This window comes from Ischnura elegans, chromosome 1, assembly GCF_921293095.1.
Source record: "Ischnura elegans chromosome 1, ioIscEleg1.1, whole genome shotgun sequence".
Taxonomy (NCBI): Eukaryota; Metazoa; Arthropoda; class Insecta; order Odonata; family Coenagrionidae; genus Ischnura; species Ischnura elegans.
Window position 1 is genome coordinate 65,306,254 of NC_060246.1, and position 23,393 is coordinate 65,329,646.

The 23,393-nt window shown below is 37.0% G+C and overlaps 1 protein-coding gene across 1 annotated transcript; it reads right to left on the reverse strand.

The window, feature by feature from the left end:
- Positions 1-3,470: 3,470 nt before the first annotated feature.
- On the reverse strand, positions 3,471-17,598 carry LOC124162353 (translin-associated factor X-interacting protein 1-like). The gene is made up of 8 exons (XM_046538867.1): positions 17,484-17,598; positions 17,276-17,442; positions 16,986-17,120; positions 14,774-14,938; positions 14,183-14,451; positions 11,040-11,215; positions 4,101-4,197; positions 3,471-3,874 (listed from the first exon to the last, which is right to left on the reverse strand). Exons 2-8 carry the CDS (start codon positions 17,411-17,413, stop codon positions 3,694-3,696), a joined length of 1,161 nt encoding a protein of 386 aa, XP_046394823.1. The 5' UTR covers positions 17,414-17,442; positions 17,484-17,598; the 3' UTR covers positions 3,471-3,693.
- Positions 17,599-23,393: the final 5,795 nt, after the last annotated feature.

Genomic DNA, 23,393 nt, shown 5'->3' on the forward strand with positions numbered 1-23,393 from the left:
TATAATAATTGTAACTGATGAATCAGATTAACGCTCTGGCGCAATCTGCTCTGGAGTGAAACCTTCGCCTGTCATTTTGGAAATTTTGGGTTCCTAACCCGCCAGGCAAGGTTTATTTAACCATAGTTTGTGGTTCGGTGCCTAGGACATGTAATACAATGGTAGGAATGGACTGAGCAGTCATTAAATATGCTCGTAAATGAAGGCAACATTATTTTTATTATATCCGTTGTATTTCACTTTATTTATTTTAAAGCATTGAATAATATTCTTGACCGCCGACAACTTCTCCCTCCTACGTTCCATACGCCCATTCTGAGACTTAAAATTAACTGGGTGAATATCCCCACATAAAGATGAGTATGCAAACGTATAAATGATTTATTTTACCATAGATTTATGAATTTCACTTCTTCTCCTGCCGTTTAGTTTGAGTAAAAGGTATAAATATGAAATCAATATTTTTTTAAATAAATAGACTAGTTAATGAGTATTATTTCCGAGGTCAATCAATGCTCATTTGGCTCCAAGAGATATTTCCACCTACGTATACATTTGTTCTTTTTGGTGATCTTCGTGTTTTGGATAGATTTGTTGGGCCGTTACAACTTGGAATATTGGCTATCACTACCCAAAAAAATAATTTCCCTGTCGATTTCACGGGAGATCAACCTTTAAGATTAGCATTTGATAAGGATTGAGCGTGACTCAACAGTTTTTGGTTAAGATATATATATATATGTAGACCCTAAGAAAGGGATAGACAACTCTCGAATTTCACTCAGAATCTCATGAGGGAAAACAGCAATAAGTTAGATTTAATCTCCATTTTTATCTTTAAGACGACTGAATTTTAAAAACTCATTCTGTATTAAATGATATTTTAGCAACTTAATCTCGATGACTATATTTTGGAATTATAGGAAATATCTGGTTCCACGAAGTTTTTTCTTGCTTATTTTTTCATATTTTTATTAAAATTATTATTACTTTATTGAGCTATAGAATTCTAAAATGGCATTCAAGAGTTGTGCATAGTCTTTAAGATTAAATAGGTGCATATGAACTTTTACCTGTCATTTTCCCTTTTAGTTGCGAATTCGATTCATAGCATTCGTTTCTAGAGGTTAGCCGAACTAATAATTATATGATTACTTTGATATTTAATAGTAGAATATTTTTTTAAGAATGCTCTCATCAAACCTTCTATCCCTGCCTCCGACTAGTTGGTAGACTGAATGCATTGTCTAGCATGGAAAACAGAAAGGAAATAAATGCAGTCCTAGCAACCGATAGTAGTACACTCTTTATTACTTGCTTGTATTTCATGACATAAATTTAGTATCGTACCTTTGAGCTTAAAATTCATCAAAGTTATTAACTGAGATAAATTAACGGAAGACTAATGAAAGTACATAATGCTCCATGATGTCCTTGGTTATTTCCTTCCGCACTTTAAATTCTTTATTTTTGTGCATAAAATTATTTTTATAGTTGAAACCCTCGTTATTGCATAGATTCGTTGTTATTTATCCACATTTATAATATCTTATTAATTCTATGTTATCATTCATCCTCCCAGCAAAAAATAAATTATGATTAAATCTATAGCACGAAAATTCCAGCGGACCATTTTAAATTTAAAAATGTTTAAATCGATAAATTAAAATAAAAAATTTAATAAAGAACAACGGATATAATAGTCAGGACACCAGAAGATAAATGCGTTGACAAAGGAGGCGTTCATGAGCAAGAAGAATGTCGAATAAGAGGCTAGTAAAGAGTCCGATTTGGAACGCAGCGCTTTACGGTGGACAAGAGAATATTAGAAGTGTTCGAGATGTGGGTCTGGAGAAGGATGGAGAAGGCAGATTTGACGAAGAAAAGAGGGAACGACGAAGTGCTAGGCATGGTGGGTGGCGAGAGAGTGCTTCTAGATGAGATACGGAGGAGACAGAAGGAATGCATGGAGAGAGTACATAGCCAGGATGGGGTGCTTAAAACAGTGTTAGGGGGTGGAATGTAAATGTCAACCTCGGAACAAAGAGACGACTTTGTTAAGTTGCATTGGAAGATATAAAGCGAGGTAAACCTTATATCTACACTAAAATTTTGCATTTTATTGGATAAATATGTTATTGCGATTGACAAATTGTTAATATTAAACCTGGGGTAAGAAATAATGAAATGGTTTGAGTGAAACTCTTATCTGGTGAGGCACCGGGTGAAACTTTTCATGGCAAAAATTTTCAACGAAGTACTCAAAAATCATCTCTATATCTAAGTTTGATTTAGATGAGTCTTTGATCTGATGATGGTGAATGTGTTACCGATCGTTTGCCATAAAGATCTTAACGAGAGGTCAGATCCCAACATATCATTATAAACCCCAAAGTTTATCAAGAACATGATGATAGCGTTGGTAATTTTCGTTATTCTTTTCGAGAAACAACGTTATATTTCAAAAATTCTCCAGATTACGTTATTTCATGAGGAATTCGCTTATTTTTCCTTTTAAATACCGCCAATAGTTCATTCATGAATGAATCTTTATAATTATATCAGCTGAATGTTCCTAGTGTGGTATTTCCTGTATACTTAACCCATAATTACAGTTTCCTTTTCCTCGATAAATATGTTTTTCATTTTGTAGCAGCGTTGTCATTTGATAACTTATTCCATCGGTAATTTGCCGGGAAATAATAACTTCCTCGATCTTTCCATAAAAAATTCAAGTGAGTACAATTTTCAATTGCAATTTCAACATGTCCAAAATTTTTGTTTCAGTGAACGAAATTTTTAAAAATACCAATACAGCACGTAATTTCAAAATTAATCATTTTCGAGTCACACGCAGAGAGTTCTTTTTGGTCCAAACAACGATGCACCTCTATTTCTCCATATCTCGGATTTGACAAGGATTTTACTTTTTATTTCACATAACTCATAATTTCGACGAATAAAATAAAAAGTGGAGACTATATTATCACATTACAAGCAAACTGAAAAGCTATCAGGTACATAAGTTAATTAATTTTTTTAATGATGAATAAGCTCCAAAAGGGCCCAGGGCACTTAAGGGTATAGATGAGAGGAGGATACCAAACAGAATTATCTTTTCACTGAAAGTATGAACGGGTGCAATTTTCGTTGACATTCGCAATTTGGCCAGTCAATTTTAATAGGGATGTGACCTGCCAACATAAAAAAAAATTCCTGGCATTGTGAGTCAGCTAAACCTTCAAAACGTTTCCGTAAAAAATCTTTTCAATTTTATTTCAATGCAGTCACAATGCTCTTTTTTATTCTGATATCTAACCAAAAAGAAGATAAAATCCATTCCAATATGCAGCATGCAATTTTTGTAAGCGTGGGAAAAGCCCAAATGGTTGCTTGATTATTTTTGTCAACGATTCGTTTAACGATGTATTCAAACCAAAGTATACAAGGAATAAACCTAAACCTTTAACTTATTTTTTCGTTTCTTTTATTCCATTGAACGAAATGCGGCATTTTGTGGCATGACTTGGATTAAAACTTAACATTATTAATGAGTTATCACTTGTTACAAGTACGTGAGGTACATTGGTAATAGAAATATCACTGTACATAATTAGGTACCGCTCATTCTGAACACCATCGCCTGAATTTTAAAAACATAATAAGAAGACATGTTGTGTACACCGTACAGTATTACTCAAATGTGGCATTATTAAATGAATCATTTAAGAATAAGACGTTGTCCTCGTAATACTTAGATGCCACGGACATTATTTCCAACTCTTTTGCTAATATTTCAAGCTTCTCAACATTACTCTTGCGGTTCGTCAGCCTTTGCCACCGCTCAATGCCACCAGGGATGAATTCACCACACCTGTCGGTAGAAATTTTGTGTGCATCAATAAAACAGACTACTTATGGCACTTATTTTCTGAATTCAAAAATGGATTGAGCAAAGCCTCTCACGAAATCATGGCAGACCAAAGCTTTCATATTAGTTTTGGGCATAAAAATAAGCGTTGAACACTCCAGTGAAATTTGTGTAGTCTTACAATGTTAAATGGAATGTTTGCGCTAGATTTAAGTGGAATCAACTCTACCTCCTCCAGTGGGTGGCTAACATGGAAGACCCACTTTCGAGCTCATCAATTCTTTCCAGTAGGTCTTCCTTTTCTTGTCGAAGATCCTCATTTTCCTCTGAAATGGAATAAAATTATTTAAGTGAATCGAAATTCGTTCACGAAATACACTCATCCAATCACCAAATTTTTATGTGATTGATTTCAAACCTGCCGCCTTAACTGCGGTGACCTTTAAGTTAGTTTCCAAGGGAATCAATACTGGATAGTGTGATGGTTTGGGCTGTGGCTCGTAAAATTATAAATCCATGATAATTTAAGGCACAGTTAAGGGGAATATTTTTCCATGGCAATTAATGTGGATGCAATTTTCACTTAATTCACATCGTATACGTATCCTGGTACGGCTATAGCTACGGAAATTTACTTGAATGTGGTGTGTGATTGTTTATGCTCATCAAATGTTTGAGTTAATACTTTCTGTAAATGGTAGCTGAATGAAATTTTTGATTTTGAGTTAAAAAATCTTGACGAAAAAATTGATCTGTTTAAATATATACGTAAAATTTCGGCGTCCAAAATCAGCTACTCCTTGAATGGGAAGCCCATGAATCTTGTGCGAATCAAACTTGAATCAAATTTTCATTTTTTCATGCAATAAAACTACATTAGACTAACGCCCTAATACTCTTTCGGATTTTTTTCAAGTGCTTATCCTTCAAATCATATTACTATCATCTAAAAATTATGTTACAGTTTTAGTTTATATCAGACAAATTTAACCGTAAAGGTAGTGCAAAAAATCCATACATATTGCTCTTTCTTTTAGCTTTTTCCCTGAACACCAATCAATTATGACTGTTTTAGAGGGTAGAATGTCAGTTAAGCTCGTAAGGGAAAGAAATAGTATAGAATTTTTGCATACAATGAAAGGTAATTGGCCTTAAAGTAAATTAAAGAGGGAAGGTCAATGCTAACGGGGGAACATACCGGAAAGTTTGAAATTTTTAAAAGCATTTGGTGGATTACCTGTAGAGTAACTAACCAACACAAACTCCAGTTTTCTTTCAGTTCGTTAATACTTCGCTGAAACTAACGTGGGAACGTTTTTATAACGTGCTTGATTAGTTAGGTTATCTGTAACCGCTGAAATTTCTCTACATCATGTAACTCCATGTGGAAGATAGTAGTTATTTCTATGCCCTCAAGCTTCCAAGCCAATATTAATGCAATATATAATCATCAATTAAGCTGAGGGAAACAGTGCAATAAAAAACTTCCTCTATCTTTCTAGGTTCAAGGAGTCACATAATACTGATGGAATGGCATTGGTGCGCGTGCAATGGAGAATCAACCTTGTTCGAATGAGCGCGTAAAGAAAATTCCTTTCCGTTACGCCATTGAAGGTAGCCGTGCGGTGGTCATATATCTTCGAGAATCGAAGGGCACAGTGACGCAGCGTCCAGATGTCAATGCCAGAGTTATCTTCCATTCCTCTACTTGCCGAGCCTTCGTCCCAACGTCAACGGGATCCTGTGAAGACACGCAACTACCCTTGTTCGCTTGTGGCGCACTTACGTGACCGGTTTTCCGATGAGGTCCTTGTTTACACAGTGGCGTTATCGGGGATACAACACGACCATTCGTGGGTTGCTAGCGAATTGGTTTATTTCCCATGTTTTGCTGTTGTTCGCCCCTGAACAGCATGGTTTATCTTAGGTCGCCCAAAATTCCGAGGTCGCAACCCATTTTTGTGTGTACATCCAAGTCCGTTGAGGAAAATACCTCAAAAATCCATTTATTTTGATTTTTGTCTATTTTTTTGTGTCAATATCAAAGTATCACTTCGCTATCGTAGTATCTCTTCAAAAAGCATCACTTCACTGACCTGAAGAAGCCGAATACAATGCCCGCGAAATTATCGTCCCACAAATGGAAGTAAGTGAAGATGATGTAAAGGAAACATCGTTTATCCGCAAGGAAATAACTTTGTTTCGCTTACATCAACCTGCGGAAGCCTACACATGAATATCAAAGGATATCAGGAGCTGCACGATATAGGATTAAGCTTCAAGAAAACACGGTTAGTGTGCTTGTGAGTGAATGAGACCCTGAATCGTCAACCAATCCGCAATGACCCTCAAGTACGGGTACAATATTAGGACGAAGAATTTCTCAAGGTCTCACCAGTATCCAGCCTTAAAAGCTCGAAGTCGTGTATGAAGGACAAAAGAGGGCTCCAACTCGCCCCTGTGGCGAAGGTAACGTCGGGCAGGATATCCGGCAGAGAGTCGACCCGTGGCGAGAGGCAAGACCAGGTGTCGCCCGACGAGTGGCAGACGTCCGTAATTGGGGCAGAGGGCGGCAAGGGCAGGAAAATGGTCGCAGGATGGAGAGACTCGGAGAGAGAGGAATAGAGTACTCGAATGTCCTTACACCATACGAGCTGAGGGAGGTAGGTTAAAGATGAGCTAGTCGTCGAAGACACCGGTGAAACGAAGAAAAGAACAATTGGATATATAGAGAGAGCCGTGTCGTATTTACTATGGGCTGACAACATGATGCTTTTGAGTATATATTTTATTACCATCACGGAAACCTACGGAAAGTGAGTTTCTTATTTAATTTTTTGTGTATTATTTAGATTATTCGTCTGAAATGGTATAAGTTCAATATAACCTAAAGAGTGTGAAATGAACACGAAACTCACCCACGAACATAAAGAAAAACACAAACGGTAAAATTAAATTTAATAGTTCAAATTCTTTCTCGATCGAAAGATTTGGAATGATTGAAATGGCGATATCCATACAGTGCATAAATGCATGCTATGGTGCCGCGAGGTTATCTCATAACCTTCGGGTTCGTTGGAAAATATTACCACAAACTCACTCCACCGCGCAACGGAGGGTAGCATGAAAGACTGGAAAGCTCAGCCACAGTTGAAGATATGGGAATTATAATTTTCGCAAGAATTGAGAATTGAAAAACCTTAAATAATCTAATGTACAAAGTTGAATTAGGGATGTTCAACCCGTCACTAAATTATAAAGAAGTTAAATATTACAAAATCTTGTATCTATAAAAGTTAACTTCATCTGAAAAGTTAATTGTAGTATGTTAATGTACAACATTTCGGGAAAATTTTACGGCAATATGGCTGTTAATTTCACAATTTTGTATGCTTAACTATAAATTGAATAACTGTGTTTTTACCGACTAAAATTTGTAAGAAAGTAAAACATACGATTTTATACATTTTTTTAACCACAAATATACTGAAGCCAATATTTTGGCCGTATCCCATGAACATAAAGCTTTTATTGTATTTTTGTTGCAATTTTTTTCTCTGATAGGCTAGTCTTGATTTTTGGTCGATCCCAGAACAACGATAAATGTCTGTATTGCCTCAATGGAGGGAAGAAAAGGTAAAGATAGCTAAGGAAGGCACGATATGGAGTCGGAGAGGGACAACTCCTGTTGCCGTAGAGGAATGGTAAGGGGAGCGCATTGACTGATAAGGTGCAGAATGAGAGGGTTTTTATCGATGAGGGGAAGGTATAAAAGGAAACAAGAAAGTAAGGAGGAGATATGATAGAAAAGGATTGGTCAAGAGTAAAGAGAATCCGGTTCGATATAATCGGTCACCTGGAGATTATGAAAGAAAGCAGAAGAGTGAAGAACGCACCCTTCATTTTTCAGGGAGGTTATTTTTTTATTACAAATGAAAAATTGCAACATTCAGAGTGCCTTTGGATCTTCAATTGAATAGTTCATTGAGTCAATCATTGCTCGAGCCAACAACGGCACGTTGGAAATGAACCGTTGCCGTTTAAGTGAGCCCTTAAAGTGATCCTTGCTTGCGCGCCGTAGGCGGTCGCTTATTGAACTTCCAAACAATGCCTGTGTTTGGATAAGCCAGTGACGTCATCCGAATTTGATCCCAAACACTGGCATACAGAATAACCCCGCAGGGCACAAGGGAAAATCAGTCGCTTCGGTAACATCCACTTGCAGCCGCCAGTTATATGGAACGTGGCCTCTATATCACAACTTTTAGATCGAAAGTAGCTCGATGGCACCACGGATGAATCTGAAGCTATCGGACAAGAAGTCAACCGCAGCGCGACCGAAAAAGGTGATATTGGGGGGGGGGGGGTAATAATTTTGGCTTCCGGAAGCATGATACTTACAAAGTAGCGGATAGATCCACTGCTGTTCGGGAGATGCTTCTTCGACAGACTCATTGCTATCGCTCAAACGGTCATTTTTCGGGACGCATTACTTGCTGAAAACTTGCTCTATCATTTCACCTCGGCATATTTAGTCGACTCGTGTCAACATTTTCCTGAATGTTTTTTTATAAAATTCTTCCTCAGATTTTTTTCGTATAATGTATTTAATTCCATCCTCAATATGCGCGACATAATTAAGATGGTTCGTGGGCACATACTCTTTTCGTATGTTATGCACCCTATTTTACTATGTGAGAATACGTTTTTTTTACCAAAAGTTAATTTCACCACTAATACATTGAATGGAAATGAATGAGCTGATATTTTGTGCCATAGCACATAGCCACTAATGAGATAAAGATAAGGATTGTCGGGGCATTTATTGAAACTCCAGAACATGATAGAGAGATTGCAGAACAGAAGTGGCTAAGGGATACAAGGTAAAATAAAATTGGCTCCCGTAAGGTTGCAAATGCAGCATCGTGTGAAGAAACTTAAAAGAACCTTAGCCTCGATGAGAATTTATGTCTAGCGATCCATTACATGTTAAGGGCATGTATAAGTGGAAATAAGGTGCCGTGAATAATGAGCTTAATGCCATCTTCAATTTGTGCGAGTACTGTAATGAAGGTTTCTACGCAAATCCTTCCTTCACTTCAGATGAATCCTAAGAAAGGAGCAATGCACCGCTTCGGCAAAGTTCACCAAATGCCCGCATCATTTGCGGCGCAAGTAAAAGTTCTTCTCAGACTTCATTAAAAACAAAGACTATCGTTCTGACCAGTGGCGTAACTATGGGGGGGGGGGAGCTAAAGGGAATAGATCCCCCCAAAGCATTTGAGAAATAAAAGAAAATATTAAAACTTTTGTCTAATTATGACAAATAATAACTGCATCTCCTTAAAGCTAAAGATAATTAATTTATATCAAATTTTAAGTGCCAAATTTATATTAAAATTATAACCCGCCATGTCATTTTTCAAAATTTTTCGGACCTCCCGTCGCGTCGCCTTGGGGGGTCGTCCCCTCAGGACCCTACATCCCCCCAAAGCATACACCTAGTTACGCCACTGATTCTGACCTTTCCATCACCTCATTTTTTTCGGTTTGTTTCCTCTCGTTGATGGCCTAACTTTGTATTTACTATTCGTCGCTAAAGATTTTATTTCCAATATTAAGGTATCGACTACATTTTTAACCCCTAGACGCCTGGGATATTTCTACCCGTCAAAAGAAATGCTCAGCTAGCGGCGCGCTCAATCATTTTAACTATAAATTCACGCTTGAATTCCACACAGCATATAAGCATCTCTCAGAAAACCTATCCATTTTAGAGGGAAAAACTGGGATGGACTGGTTTGACAAAGGAAAGTACTGAATGTGTGTTCTTTGTGAGAAAACCTACCCGGAAAAAATCCTTAACGACGAATCTTAATATGAATTTAAATCTTCAATGAAAGGAAACGAACGGAAAAAATATTGAGGGTTAAGGAAAGAACCGAACTGTACTCTTTGTTTCGAGCAAGGCCCCTGAACGACTGTAACTAGCACCACAAAGAATGCCTATATTCTATGAAGTGGAGAAGTTCCTCAGGCAAATCACTGTAGGAAGAGAAAGAAAAATATGTAGTCACTGTTCCGAAAGGCTTTGAAAGCGATGTGTGGATCTGAATTTAACTCAGAATGGTCCCTGATAACGCTTTTTTTTCAAATTATAGTTGTATTAACGCAGTAAACTAGTTATAAAGGGAGATGGTTAAGACAGTGATAGGGTCCTATAATGTGCACCTGTATTAAGAAATATTGGGACTTAAGAGGTTTCCTCATACCCCATTTTTCATTAATTTGAATCGAATATACTATATACCGTGTTAAATAAAATCATCGTATGAAAAAAATGCTTAAACGCAATAAATAGTGACTTGCACTTGATAATTTTGAAAAGTTAGTGCGAGAAAAAGCAGCAAAATCGTGACACATTAAAAGAGTAAAAAGATACTGCGTACAATTCATACAGTTTTTAGGCATGATTTATGTTTATACCGCTTCCGCACAGGCACGTGGTGGAATAATGGCATTGTATATGTAGTAGCCCTGCCTGTCCTGGCAAATAATAATAAGATTTTCTGTGAAAAGATGTAGATAAACATTATAAATTTCATTATTAATAATCCCTTCAAAGATAGGGCCACTTTTCGTCAACTACTTTCATTATTCCTCAATGAATTTTCATATTGCCCGCATCTTTTGATCTTGAACCTAATGGTATTTTTACGGTTTATATTACGGCCAAAACTCTTGATGAGATAATATGGTTTGAGGCGTAACTTTGTGAAAGTGATCCATTATGATGAATGAAAAAGAAACTTTGTGCTTCCATATGAAATATTTATTTACTCATCAGAAAAAAAGTAAATAAATTTTCATGTGGAAGCACTTAGTTTCTCTTTCATCCTTCTTGATGAGAGACTTGTTCATAATTACTCCTTTACAAATAAAATGAGACCAGATACCAGTTCAAGGCTTTTCCAGGTATGAGGTGTGTCCGTGATGGATTTATTTAGCTCACTGCCTAAAAAATTTGGCGGAATAAACATTTGTCATTCAAAGCAAAGATAGGGAGCTCAAGAATTTATTAAATCGATTTATATCACTTTAAAATATGATAAATTTTGAACTTTATGTTTAAATTATAGAAAAATGTCTAAAACATTTCGTATCAAACCTTCTAGCTTTTGCTTCTCTTCCTTCAGAGCCTCAATGATGGCTTTCAGTTCGCTTCTTTTCTTCTTCAAAGCCCTGACCAACTCTACAAGTGCTTCAAAGCGCTTAAGTGGAACAGTATCAGAGTACATGCTCTTTAAGTGGCACATTTCATGCGCCAATTCAGAATAAGCTTCCCTGTTTTAACGAGAAATAATATTTTTCCTCAATAAGAATAAGATTTAAATAATTTATTTTTATTTTAACGGACATCTTAGAAACCTTTAATATTAAAAGAAATTTTAAATAAAATATTAATGCTAATTTCGATGGGGTTTCTTATTTTACATATTCGACAGAGAAACATCTTATAAATAACTTCATCCACGAAAAATTGCGATGAAGTCAAACTAAAACAATATTAAAATTCACTAAGTCATTATTAACTCTATGGTATTCCATTTAAAGTTTTTCCTTGGATATTACACTATTTTCCTATGAGAATGTCATACATTTCCAAGTCATTTTAAAATTGGCCAGCATACGTTGGGAATAATACTAGTTTAAGTTTTCTTGGATATTACACTATCACTTATGCCACTGCTTTTAAAGCAGAAAAAATAGTGCTATAAGTAATAGTGTAATATCCAAGGAAACTTAAAATAGTGTTATTCCCAAAGCATGCTGGCCAATTTTAAAATGACATGGAAATGTATAACATTCTTATAAGATGCCAACATGAAATCATATTTAAAGTTAGGCTTAATGACGACTGTACTTCGGAAGCCAAAATATTGTTGATCATCACTCAACTGAAGAGCCAACAGCTGAATACTCTTTCTTCTCCATTTTAAAACATATTCGTGTACCGTTTCTCTATTTTTTCCACCTCACGAGCAAAACTGTAATGTTTGCACTAACTTTTTCAGCTATGTCGTTTCATGCATTCGCATTTGACGACAAAATATCATTCATCATTATTTTTATAACCAGGAACACGAGGGCCAACCAGGAGGCATCTCGCCTTCACCACTTTAGCAAGGATTTTCGCCTTAGAGGTCAAACTTCAGCCGCGACTGTGTGTGCATTCTGCATGAATAGTTTGACAGTACAACCGACCCCGGTTTCGGTATGCCGCGCGCACTCATCAGCGGCGAGGCTCGCGGAACTCGTCCCTCCGAATTCTCGCAGTATTTGCATCGGACAAGGCCGAAATGGGTTCCTCGCATAAGTGGATAAACGCCTTGGAATGGTCGGTAGCGCATGATGAGATTGGGACAACTTCGCAAGATGAGATAACTTCGGAACTAGCTACAAGCCGTACACCCGAGTGAGCACTCATTTCAGTCATCAGTCCCTCGAGCCGCACATTACGACCGCAAGGGAGGGCCAGCGCCCCCCGCATTAAATTTGTACCGAGCTCTCTGCGGACAAGCATTCAAGTAGTTATCAGGGTGATACTTGAGGTATGAATCGTCCTAATATTACGCGGTGAGTGCCTGCATTGCATGCATTCTCAGCCCGAGACGCTCGCATCGTTTTTTTCGTCTGTCCAGAGCCGCAGTTTTCTACAAGACACTCTAGTCTTCATTCGCATGGAACGTGGATTTATGACGTAATTCATATCGTTTTGTCGCAAAAATTACGTTAATATATAACCTCTTTACGATCTAAGATTGAAATTCAAATTCAGGAGAACTATGCAGTCGATTATTAATTTTTATCATACCGCAAATTACGATATGACTTTTTTGAAATTAACAGAAAATAAAAATGCAGTCCATTTTTATTGATTTCGAAAGATTGTCTCTAACTAATGAAATATAAAAAAATACCGGTAGAGTTAAATTAATACATGAGATTGGGACAACTTCGCAAGAGTGGAGACCTGTAGAGTTAAAATAATAAATACCTGTAGAGTTATTTAAGAGAAGAAAATTTTTATTCCGTGAAGAAATCTACTCTTGGTTAATCTGACTCAATTGGAAACATTGAATATTTATATTTATTTTTACGTTGAATATCATTGATAATGAAGAATAAAATAGAAGAAGAATAAATTGCAAATAGAAGTTTATAGTAAACTTTAAAATTTCAAAGAGCGAAAAATGGTCATGAAAGAAATTAAAACATACAATTACGTTTGGCTTTCAATGAGATGTGGGAACACAGAATCCAGGCAGAATAAGTAGATGAATATTATTTTATTTCAAGTAGCAGATGGGTTATGGAAGAAATATGTGCTAGTCCACTGAGATGTAAGGGATAAATCAATGAATGCCCATTCTTGTCGCTTAGGCGCATTATTTCCATAGAACGGGTTTGTGTGTGAAAGGCTTTGAGGACCTCGAGGACTCGAGAAGGAGTTAAATGGGTATGTGTGCATAAATTTGTTGAAATTAGATAAGCGTAAAATTACGTTAAACTTGACTCAAGATAAGAAGGTCCAAGCGCTTGTGTTTACGGAAAGCCCCTTATCACCCAGAGCCATGTAAATGGGAGCTTCCATCCACTATTCGCGCTCTATCGAGGAGTTATTGCCATTAAACCTTTACATAAGTTTGTGGACGATAGCTCACCCTCATGTTAGGCTAATGGCAGCTAAAGCTTTTGGTCACACGACGAACCACGTTAAATTGGGTTAAGTAGCTCTCCTAAAGTTTTCGGTGTCATGGATGTGAAGCATTCAGAAAACTTTTGCTATAGTCAATAACTTAATGAATTTCAGAGGTCTTCGCATTTTTCAGCACTAAAATGCTTCAAAGCACTGACGACAGACTAGGGTAAATATTCCCAAAATATCTTCTTCCCACTATTTTTGGCTTAACAAAGAACCCATTTTTTTAATCATTCTATCAAGGATTGATTAGCTAACCATTTTCTTCTACAAAGGTTTTGTTAGCGGAAATAATATGGCGCACTTCAATCGACTTAACGAAAATTTACTCAATATAGCATTGGAGTATTGGTCGCTTTGATTCCTCAAGGTCGATTTAATTGAAAAAAGATAGCAAGAAAATTAATTTTAACGTTTGGAATAGTTAATATATCCTAAAATATTTAGAATGGGAATTAAAAGGGGACAAACGCTGGGTTTTTTGTACAAAGACGATCTCATTTGGTGATAATATAAATAGAAATATTGGCAATAGCTTCAGAACTCACTGGCAAACATCAATTTCTTCTTCCAGAAATATTGGATCTTTGCTTCGCTTGGAAAAATCCATCCTATTCAGATAAGAACAGTCCTTGAGTGTGTTCCTCTGATTTTTTTCCAAATCAGCGTTCCCCTGTTTTTTCCGAGACATGTCAGTCCTTTTCTTTATCTGACGTTTCATTTCCTCTTTGATCTTCTCTACCTCCAAAAGAGCGGACTTTCTTGCTTTGTATTCTATTTTTATCTGAGCTTCATCATTCTCCAATTTATAATTTAGCTGCGAACCAACGTTTAAAAAAATATACCAAGGAATACAGTTAAGAAAATAGTAGGATTGATACCAGAAAGAATGGGTACCCCACACATTTTTAAGTGTTTCTTTTAAAGAAAATTTTAGTATCATTACCAATGCTTAGAAGAAATTCATTTTTATGTGGCTGATATTTCCTTGAATTAGGTGCATGAGTTTTGAGCAATGAATGATACAAGATTGTAAGAGAAACGCCAGAATAATTTCATGAATACTTAGTGATTTACTGATTGCCATTTTTTACGTACATACATACATTCCGAGATCAAACAGATTATAGAGAACTAACCTGAATTATTTTAGTTTGCAACTGTTCTATGGCCGCTTTCATTAAGTCGACGGTAGAAACTAACTCCATCTTTTCCTGGTTCAATTGTTTCCATTTTTCTTTACTCTTCCTCTGGAAATAGGTGATGGGATCTATCCTAATATGTGGTATGCCCAAGAGAGCCCGCTGTGGAGAGTAAAATGAACGCATTGATTAAGTTATTTGCTTATATATCGGAAGCATAGTGGTCTGGTGGGCAGGGGAGATCCAGGATTTTTTCTGGGGGGGTAAGTGTCTGACAGGTTTTCTCATGCTTAAGATTTAAAAAAATGCAACAGTTACTGTAGAAAATAGTCTCTTTATTTTGATATGAAAGATATTAATAATAAAGTAAATGATTGAGGCTCCGTAATACACAAAATAAAATGAACGTAATGATAACTGTGTTAAAAATCTTATCTATTTTATAAGCGTCTCGGGGGAGGGGGCACGTGCCCCCGAGTCTCCCCCTAAATCCGCCTATGCTAGTGGGTATTGTGCATTGGTATTGATTGAAGCCTGAACATGCGGCATTCACAAGACTGTGCCTTGGACTGGGGTGAGCTTTGACCTTACTAATACAAACCAACCTTTGCGCTATAGCAATGAGTTATAGAATACGTAATAAAAAAATTCAAAATAATGGAATTGGGTCAAGGTTGAGCCAACATTGTATTTTTCCACTACGGAATAAATTATGATTTTTCACACATCTTAGCTCCTTTGGCATGTCGCAACATTTTGACGTCAAAACCAGAATCCATCTAATTTTTAATGTCTTCAATACATTCGGGGAACGAAAATTTATTGTATTCAAAAATCAGCATTAAATTGTGAATGACGTGATGAGTTACTATTCCCTTTACTATTATCGTTTTTTTTCCTTAAATTCTAGCAATACTATTCCAACTCTCAAAACGGGTTTTCTGTCAAAATATTCCTGGGATTATCTATATTAATTGGTATCCAATTTGATACATCTGATGAACGATATATTTTTAATGTCCTCTAAAGAGAAAATGTGCTTAGCGTTGAATAGTGACTGCTCGAATACCAAAATGCACGGCTTTTATAAGTGTTTGTCCCCTGACTAAAATAACTGAATTAAGGCTTCAAACTCGCGGCTGAGCTTTAAGCCACCGAGTGCGCCCACCGGGTTGCGAATGGTGGGTCAACCTCTAGATATGGAGGTTAGCTGCGATATTAGTGAGTTTACTTGTCTTGCTAGCGATGCTTAGACGTTGACAGCAGCTGAGAAGTCAAGAGTAGAAGCATTGGAAATGTCGTGCTACCGAATAATGATGAGGGTAAAATGGATCGACCGTGTAAGTAACGAGGAAGTGCTAAGAAGAGTGGGAGAAAAGAGAAGTCTTCTAAGAACCTTGAGCAGAAGACGGGACAACTTAGTTGGCCACATTTTGAGACATGATGGCTTGATAAAAACAATCGCAGAAGGACAGGCGGAAGGGAAGAAGGGTAAGGGACGGCTCCGAATGAGTTACATAGGACAGGTTATAAAGGATGTAAAAGAGAAGAAATACGTCGCTATGACAAGGCTAGCGGATAGGAGAGAGAAATGGAGAGCTGCATCAAACCAATCTTAGCATTATTGACTAATGATGATGGTGAAGGCTTCGAAGTAGTACGATTGGTACTAATAATATAAAGCTTCTAAAAATAACCGTTTTTCTCCATGGAATTCTTCTCTCAGATGGAAGAATGTATCTGAAAAGAAGATTAACGATTTGATGTAAATCCCCAATCAACTATCAACTAAATGATTGGTCCCTACGTAAATACTGATAACGAAAAATCGGTCCAATCCGTAAGCTTTTCCTTCATTCATATATCCCCTCCTACTCATTCAACTCACCTTTCTCAAACAGACTGGTAGTCATATGATTCCATTGAAGTACTTCTGTAAACTTTATAGTTTACTCAAGAAATCATATAACAACTTTGCTTGTACTCTAAGTCTGACAAGGCATATTTAAAATCGATGAATGTTTTAAGACGCCGTAACACTTAATTTAAGACAAACATTTTGAAAACAGAATGAATGGAATTGTTGATATTTAAAACGATATCATGGCACATTTATAAATAGACGCACTGGATCTCTTGAGTTGATATATTTATGAATAGGCACTTTCAAACAATATTAAACTAGCTCAAATGCGATTTTAATCCTTACCGACAATTCAATGTATTCCTCAAGCCTCTTGTTTCGCACCGCGACAGCAGATGAATACAATTCGTGCATCTTCAGTAACAGAGGACGTGATGGAGTAAAACCTCGAGCAAATACGTACAACGCTTCTTTTATCACCTGTAACAAGCCAAGAAGGTCAATAAAAAAAGATCTTATACAAACTAAAAGGCAAAATAAAATATTTTTCTTTAAAAAGTATGCGGAAAAATGATCAAATTTTAATAGTGGTAGCGAAATATTAAAAAACCTTATAAACATTTAAATTCAAATACCTCTAGCTTTGAGTCGAGCGTGTACTGCTCTACTTCTAGGAGTTCCATTTCGACGTCATCGTTTGGATATTCACGAACTTTTGCTAAATTTCCAAACAACGCGCTCTCTGCTTTGTGCACAATATCTAAAAAATCCATTTTGTTTTCCTAGGTCACCTATACCTTCATAATACCCGCTGGTAAGGTGGTCTTGAATCTGAAGATCTCACACTAATAAGTTTCAGCAAAAAATTGTTTAAATTTAAGTCACATATTGACGGAGAACGAATTTAAATACCCTTAATAATTTACAAACGCAAATGAATGTGTTGCCTTCAGGTGGCTTTGTTATTACGTGCACCATAGCTACCGCAGAAAACCAATTTAAAAAATTTCTTCAATCACGAAAAAAAATCCTTGAACTTGAGAAATTTGCTAACACTTGAGACGGCTATCAATGACCATGATCGCATGGACCGTAATGAAGGCTATGGAACGTCACTATAAGTTACATATAATAATGCAGGGTGATTTAAGTTAATGAAAAAGACAAGTTATTCGTAGCAAATACTTTATTATACAATAATATGTATTTATTCAATGATTCCAAATTGCCTCTCCCCCAATAGTGCTTAGTGTACTATATGCGATAGGCTCCAGCTGGTTTTTCTAATTCAGCTGGGACCACAAGGAAGCGCGTGATAGTATTCTTATTCACTATGTCAAATTCTTAGCCTCGGAAGGGGGAATTAATAGTGATAGGTAGTAGCTCAATTTTATACATATCTTTGATGAACAGTAGATGTATTTTAATTGCATATGGAAAACATAAATATTAGCTTCATTATTATTAAAATTGATCCAGTCTCTTCTCGTCCTACTTTTTCATCGTCCTGGTTCCGATCCAGGCCACACTCCATATCATACTCCACTCTTTACTAATATTTTAGGCACAGTTCAAACCAGTAAATATGGACAAACGAACAGTTATTTGTATTTATATTGGCGGTTGTCAGATATTTTTCTTCGAAAGATTCCGTGAATAAAGAAAGAATTTAAATAAGATATCGGGGAGGTAGGAAAAATATGTCTTCGCTGATGAAACGATGAGACGTGGAACCTAAGCCTAGCTGATTGGTGATATCGTTCAGAAAAACTTTCTTATCCATTATGTTATCTCTTATTTTCATAATAAACCGTATCAACATTTCCATCGTTCATGTAAACTTCAATGTTGAGCGAAAATATCTGTGAAAATGAGGGCTACTAAAAATATCCTTATCGAGGTGGCACTAATTCCCTTCTCGCCTTCTGTGCTGGCAATATGCAATGCTTGCCTGCGTGCAAGACTACATACACACTTGGTGCTGAAGGGAATTCCGTCACTTCGCGTCTTACCTCGTAATCATAATTACTACTACTTCCTGCGGACAATCTTTACCTCGGGCGTTACCGATATGTGCCAAGCACGGCCTAGTCCCTGTTGTGGACCGGCCTCGCTAGATGAGTTTTTATGGGAATTCAGGGGAGACATTCCCATACTCCAGTAACGGATACAGAAAAAAGTCAAGGGGGGCGCGAAAGATAATTTGAGCTACCTATACTTTTCTCGTAATGAAAAGTAATCAAGTTACATATTTAAACTGATTATACGCATGTACAAGTATTTACATCAGTTGCAACTTTTTACATCTCATAATATAATGATAAAAAAAGTTACAATTGTGGTTCTACAATGTTCCGCAAACCCCACATATGCCCACACAAGGAGAGACAAGGCCGTGCTTGGCACATGTGGGCAGCCCCGCAAGGGGGGAGGGAGGGCGCGCACCCTATATGAATCCGCCACTGCCGTATTCTGGTGGAGCGCTCGGTGCGGAGGTCCCTCGTTGCGGAGCCCTGCCTAGATACTTGCGGATCTCATTCTGAACGTAGCAGTGAAAGAGCAACGTCGATCTAGAGAATCGCTGATGTGTGGATCATTTAAATTCGTCTTCCAAGCCAATCCTCGGAATCTTTGTATGCAGGAGTAAAATGCGATGATCATTATGATAACAGGGCTGTTAACCATGTTTCTATTAACATACTCCATAGACGGAGACGTTTTTATCCCAAAAAAACAGGAAAAAACATATTTATCAATAAATATTTTATTTTATAGGTATTTCACCTCAAGTGTTGACTATACATCGCTCATTAGGATTTGGTAACCGTGGATCACTTAAGTAACGATGAGGAAATGGTGGAGAAAATGAGGTGAAAGAATGTAAAGGAAGCCATACAGAAAGTGTGATGCAGGGAAATATACAATGTGCTACAGACGGAAGGGAAGGATATTTGAAAAACTGGGATGAATGAGCAGTGTAAAAAATGGAAAATGTTCAGCAGGGAGAGGTAGGTGGGCTATGCATAAAGATGAAGCGTCTATTTCTATAGAGGAAACAGGGAACAGATCTGCCCAAAACGAGTGCAAGAATGATATGATATAAATAGAACGGAAAGGGGCTCAGAATTTTCGGTAGGAGAAGAACTATGTGGAGTATAAACAAGATAGCAATAATATGCACGATAGATTGAAGATTAAGGGAAAAAGCACGTTAGATGAGGATAATAATAATATTGCAATAACAATATTGGATGGGAGATTCCTGACGCCACAATAGAAAGAGATCTCTGGGAAATGAAGACAAGAAAAGAGCTCAGAGTGAGCAATATCCCATACGGGCTTCTTAGGAATATACGGAAGTTTGTGGAGACGTTTTTCGAACTTATTCACGATGTTTATGAAGAGGTTGGTTTGGCAGAAGGATTTCATGAAAACCAATACCCTCCCTTATCCTGAAGAAAGGGCAGCCAATGAATACGGGATCTATTTCGCTCTTATCTCAATTTTGTATTCGATGGATGCGCCCAGGATTATAGATGCATTGTTAAAGATGAGGGCAAACTCATCAGTTTGGATTCGTGAAGTGAGTTCGTTTGTGAGAACGATGAGAACCCTAGTAGACGGGAATAAAGAATATGACTTGACTTGCCTCATTACTTCGTACATTTTCATAGTGTTTCATAAAGTGCATGGAGTGAAACCAATGACCATACCTGTGAAAACAGTCCAGGGTAAACAGACGATATGTAAATAGCTCGGACCGCCCATATGAGGTTAGCCAACAGAAAATTGAGGTGGGCAATATTGGGGTGGGGCGTAAGATAGGGGCTCTTTTTGTCTTACTTGCACGCCGAGGAGATGGTTAGGAGGCTTGGGATGTACGGATGGGGTTTAGAGTGTGAATTTGCAGGTATTGATGTTAAAGTCAGTTTCCTGTGTTTCCTTATGATCAGGCACTGATTAGCAAGTTTGTGAAAAGCAATCAGGCACTGGTTGATGCGTTATGTAGGCAGTGTGAGCAATACGGCCTGAATATTTATCACGATAAGAAAAAGTCATTAAAATTATGATACTTCAAGAGCAAGTAACGAGAGACATAACTCAAATGCAGATGTCCATAAATTGGGGTAGGCATTTTTAGCACTAGCTGTTTTGTATAGCTTTTTAGAAGTAAAACGGAAAAATTATTAAGAATTTCAGGAATAAAATATCTTCGGCAAGAAAGGCGTTAGTTGAAAGGGAAGAACAGAAGTAAAGGTTAATCGGCAAGACCTGAAGCTAATACGGAGGAGCTGATACGCTTAGGGAGCTTCCATTAATTACTTGGGGTGATTTTACCATTTTTGAACCCCTCTCCCCTTAAAGAGTTATCGTGAGACCCCCTTCCTGTAATATCTCGGGAAATTGTTCAAAATTCATATTTTTAGTGTAAATACGTTGATCTATGCTTCATTACGTTGGATTTATTTTTTAAAAGAACAATTTGTTTAGTTATTGGATGTCCCCTTATCATTTCCTACGTACTAAACCATTTAAGGTCGCTTCGCGGGGCATAAATGTGGGCTTGAAAGCTAATGGAATGAATAGGCTGTCGACATTCGAGATTTGTGATAGGAGGAAACTGGAAAGAAGAATGTACAGAAATGAAAAGGTGATGCTAATCATGGTGAGTGAGGAGAGGAAATTTCCAGAGGAGATGTGTCGAAGTCAAAGAGGGTGTATAGAGGCAGCACTAATTAATTGTAAGCGGGGAGGGAATACTGCTAATCCCGATACAGTTAAGCGGAGAACAGGGAAAGTGGAAAATATAATTCATGCATATATTAAGGAGAGTAGCAGGCCTCATGCTGATTTCAATAAAGAATTTCAGTGTGGAATTGGGGATACTAAAGAGTTTTTAGAGAAATTGATATGTAATGTTCCATTTAACCCTATCTTTTGGTATTCATAGTAAGTATTTTTGGCTTCATTTAACTTTACATTGCTTATTTAGCCTAATACTTTAGTCTCGACAGTAAATTTGCCTAACCGGTAGACTACGTATACAAAATCGTCCTATCTAATGGAATTTATGAGGCTAAAAACGGTAAAAAAATAAAATATACCTCTAAAATTCTGGCTCTTTTTCTCCCTGAATAAAAGTATTTTATAGCAAATATTTATTTTTCCCATGTATAGGTATCTTTCATAACATCGAGAAGAAGATAATTCTAGGTTATTGCGAATTTGTCTTCATTCATGCTTAAGTGCACATGTCATGAGGTGGATTCGCTATGCAGGGCCGGCCCTAGCAGGTGCGGGGCAAGGGGCGAACCTTCAGTGCGGGGCCTTTCACTTAAAATATTAAACTCTATACCCCATCTACAAACTCGAGCATTTTGAATCCCTACCACTCTCTGCAGAGCCATGGCTAAGTATGTGTTCCCCTCCCAAATTCAAGCTTCGTAATTACGCCGTCATGATACCATCACGCAGTTGAGTTCAAAATAGTATAATACAAATAATATTTATAATTATATTTATTCATAAAATTATAACGTAAAATAAACATAAAAAGCTCGCTTTTTCAATAGGTACGTATTTTTATAAGTTAGATTATGAAAGTTAATTAGTTGTAAGCCTAAAGCAATTACTATAAAATGAAAAAAATATAGTTTTAATTTCACATGCAGGTCAAAATGGTAATAAATTAATAAAAATAAACTTACCATTGCATTGAAGTTTAATCACTCTTAAATAGTGGGTTATAATAAAAACGCCTTCAACTACCTAGCCGCGTCCGCTCTCCCTCATGTCAAGTTCTCTCACTCGTTGTTATCACTCACACGACACAGTACTGTACTGACAAACGCAATTGCACAATAAAAATTACTCCATTATTATTCCTTTTTCATAATATTATTTTTTGTCTAGCACGGACTTAACAATACAGTAATAGTTGAAATTGCGTTTTCAAAACTATCGTATATTTTAATTTTTTTCACGAACGCGGGGCCCGGGGCGGTCGCCCCGCCGTAAGGCCGGCCCTGTCGCTATGATTAATTATTTTGATATCTCCAACGCAATCAATTGGAGTGTGTAATCATTGGTAATCATGTAAATTCGTCCATATATTTTTTTCAAAAATATAATGCATTTCTTCAAAACGTTTTCTTAATTTTCCCTCGCCGAAAATAACTGAGGTTCCTTGTTGCCTCTTCCGGTATCTAACTTACAGGGCATTAAAATTACGGTGAGAGCCTCTCGAGTTGCCACAAATTATGTAAATACGCGTGGTCAGTTTAATTGCGGAACTTACAATATTTAAAGGCGCTGCCTTGATGAAAACGGAGAAACATATTGGTAGGATGTCCGTAGACTCACTATTGAATTTCTCTTGTATATCGAGTAGGCCCTGACATCTGTTAGCAATTTAGTCAACTAACAATGATTCGAATGTACGGCGGGAAATGCAAACACCGTACAAGGAAAGATGAGGACTTATCACGTCATAGCATGATTTACTCAGAATAAAAGATTCTGTTATAGAGAGCCTTTTAGCCTATAATTTTTTTCCCTTGCAGTGACACCCAATGACTCATTATCATACGTATTCTCATTACATTAGGCATAATGCAAATACGAGACCAGTTTAAATTATGCGTGCAATAAGCTATCTTTTCAACTCTAATTTGCATGCTGAACCCAAGTAATTATGTCCGGGAGGTAGTAAAATTGGCAGTTTCATGAAAAGGTAAGTAAAAAGCTCAACTA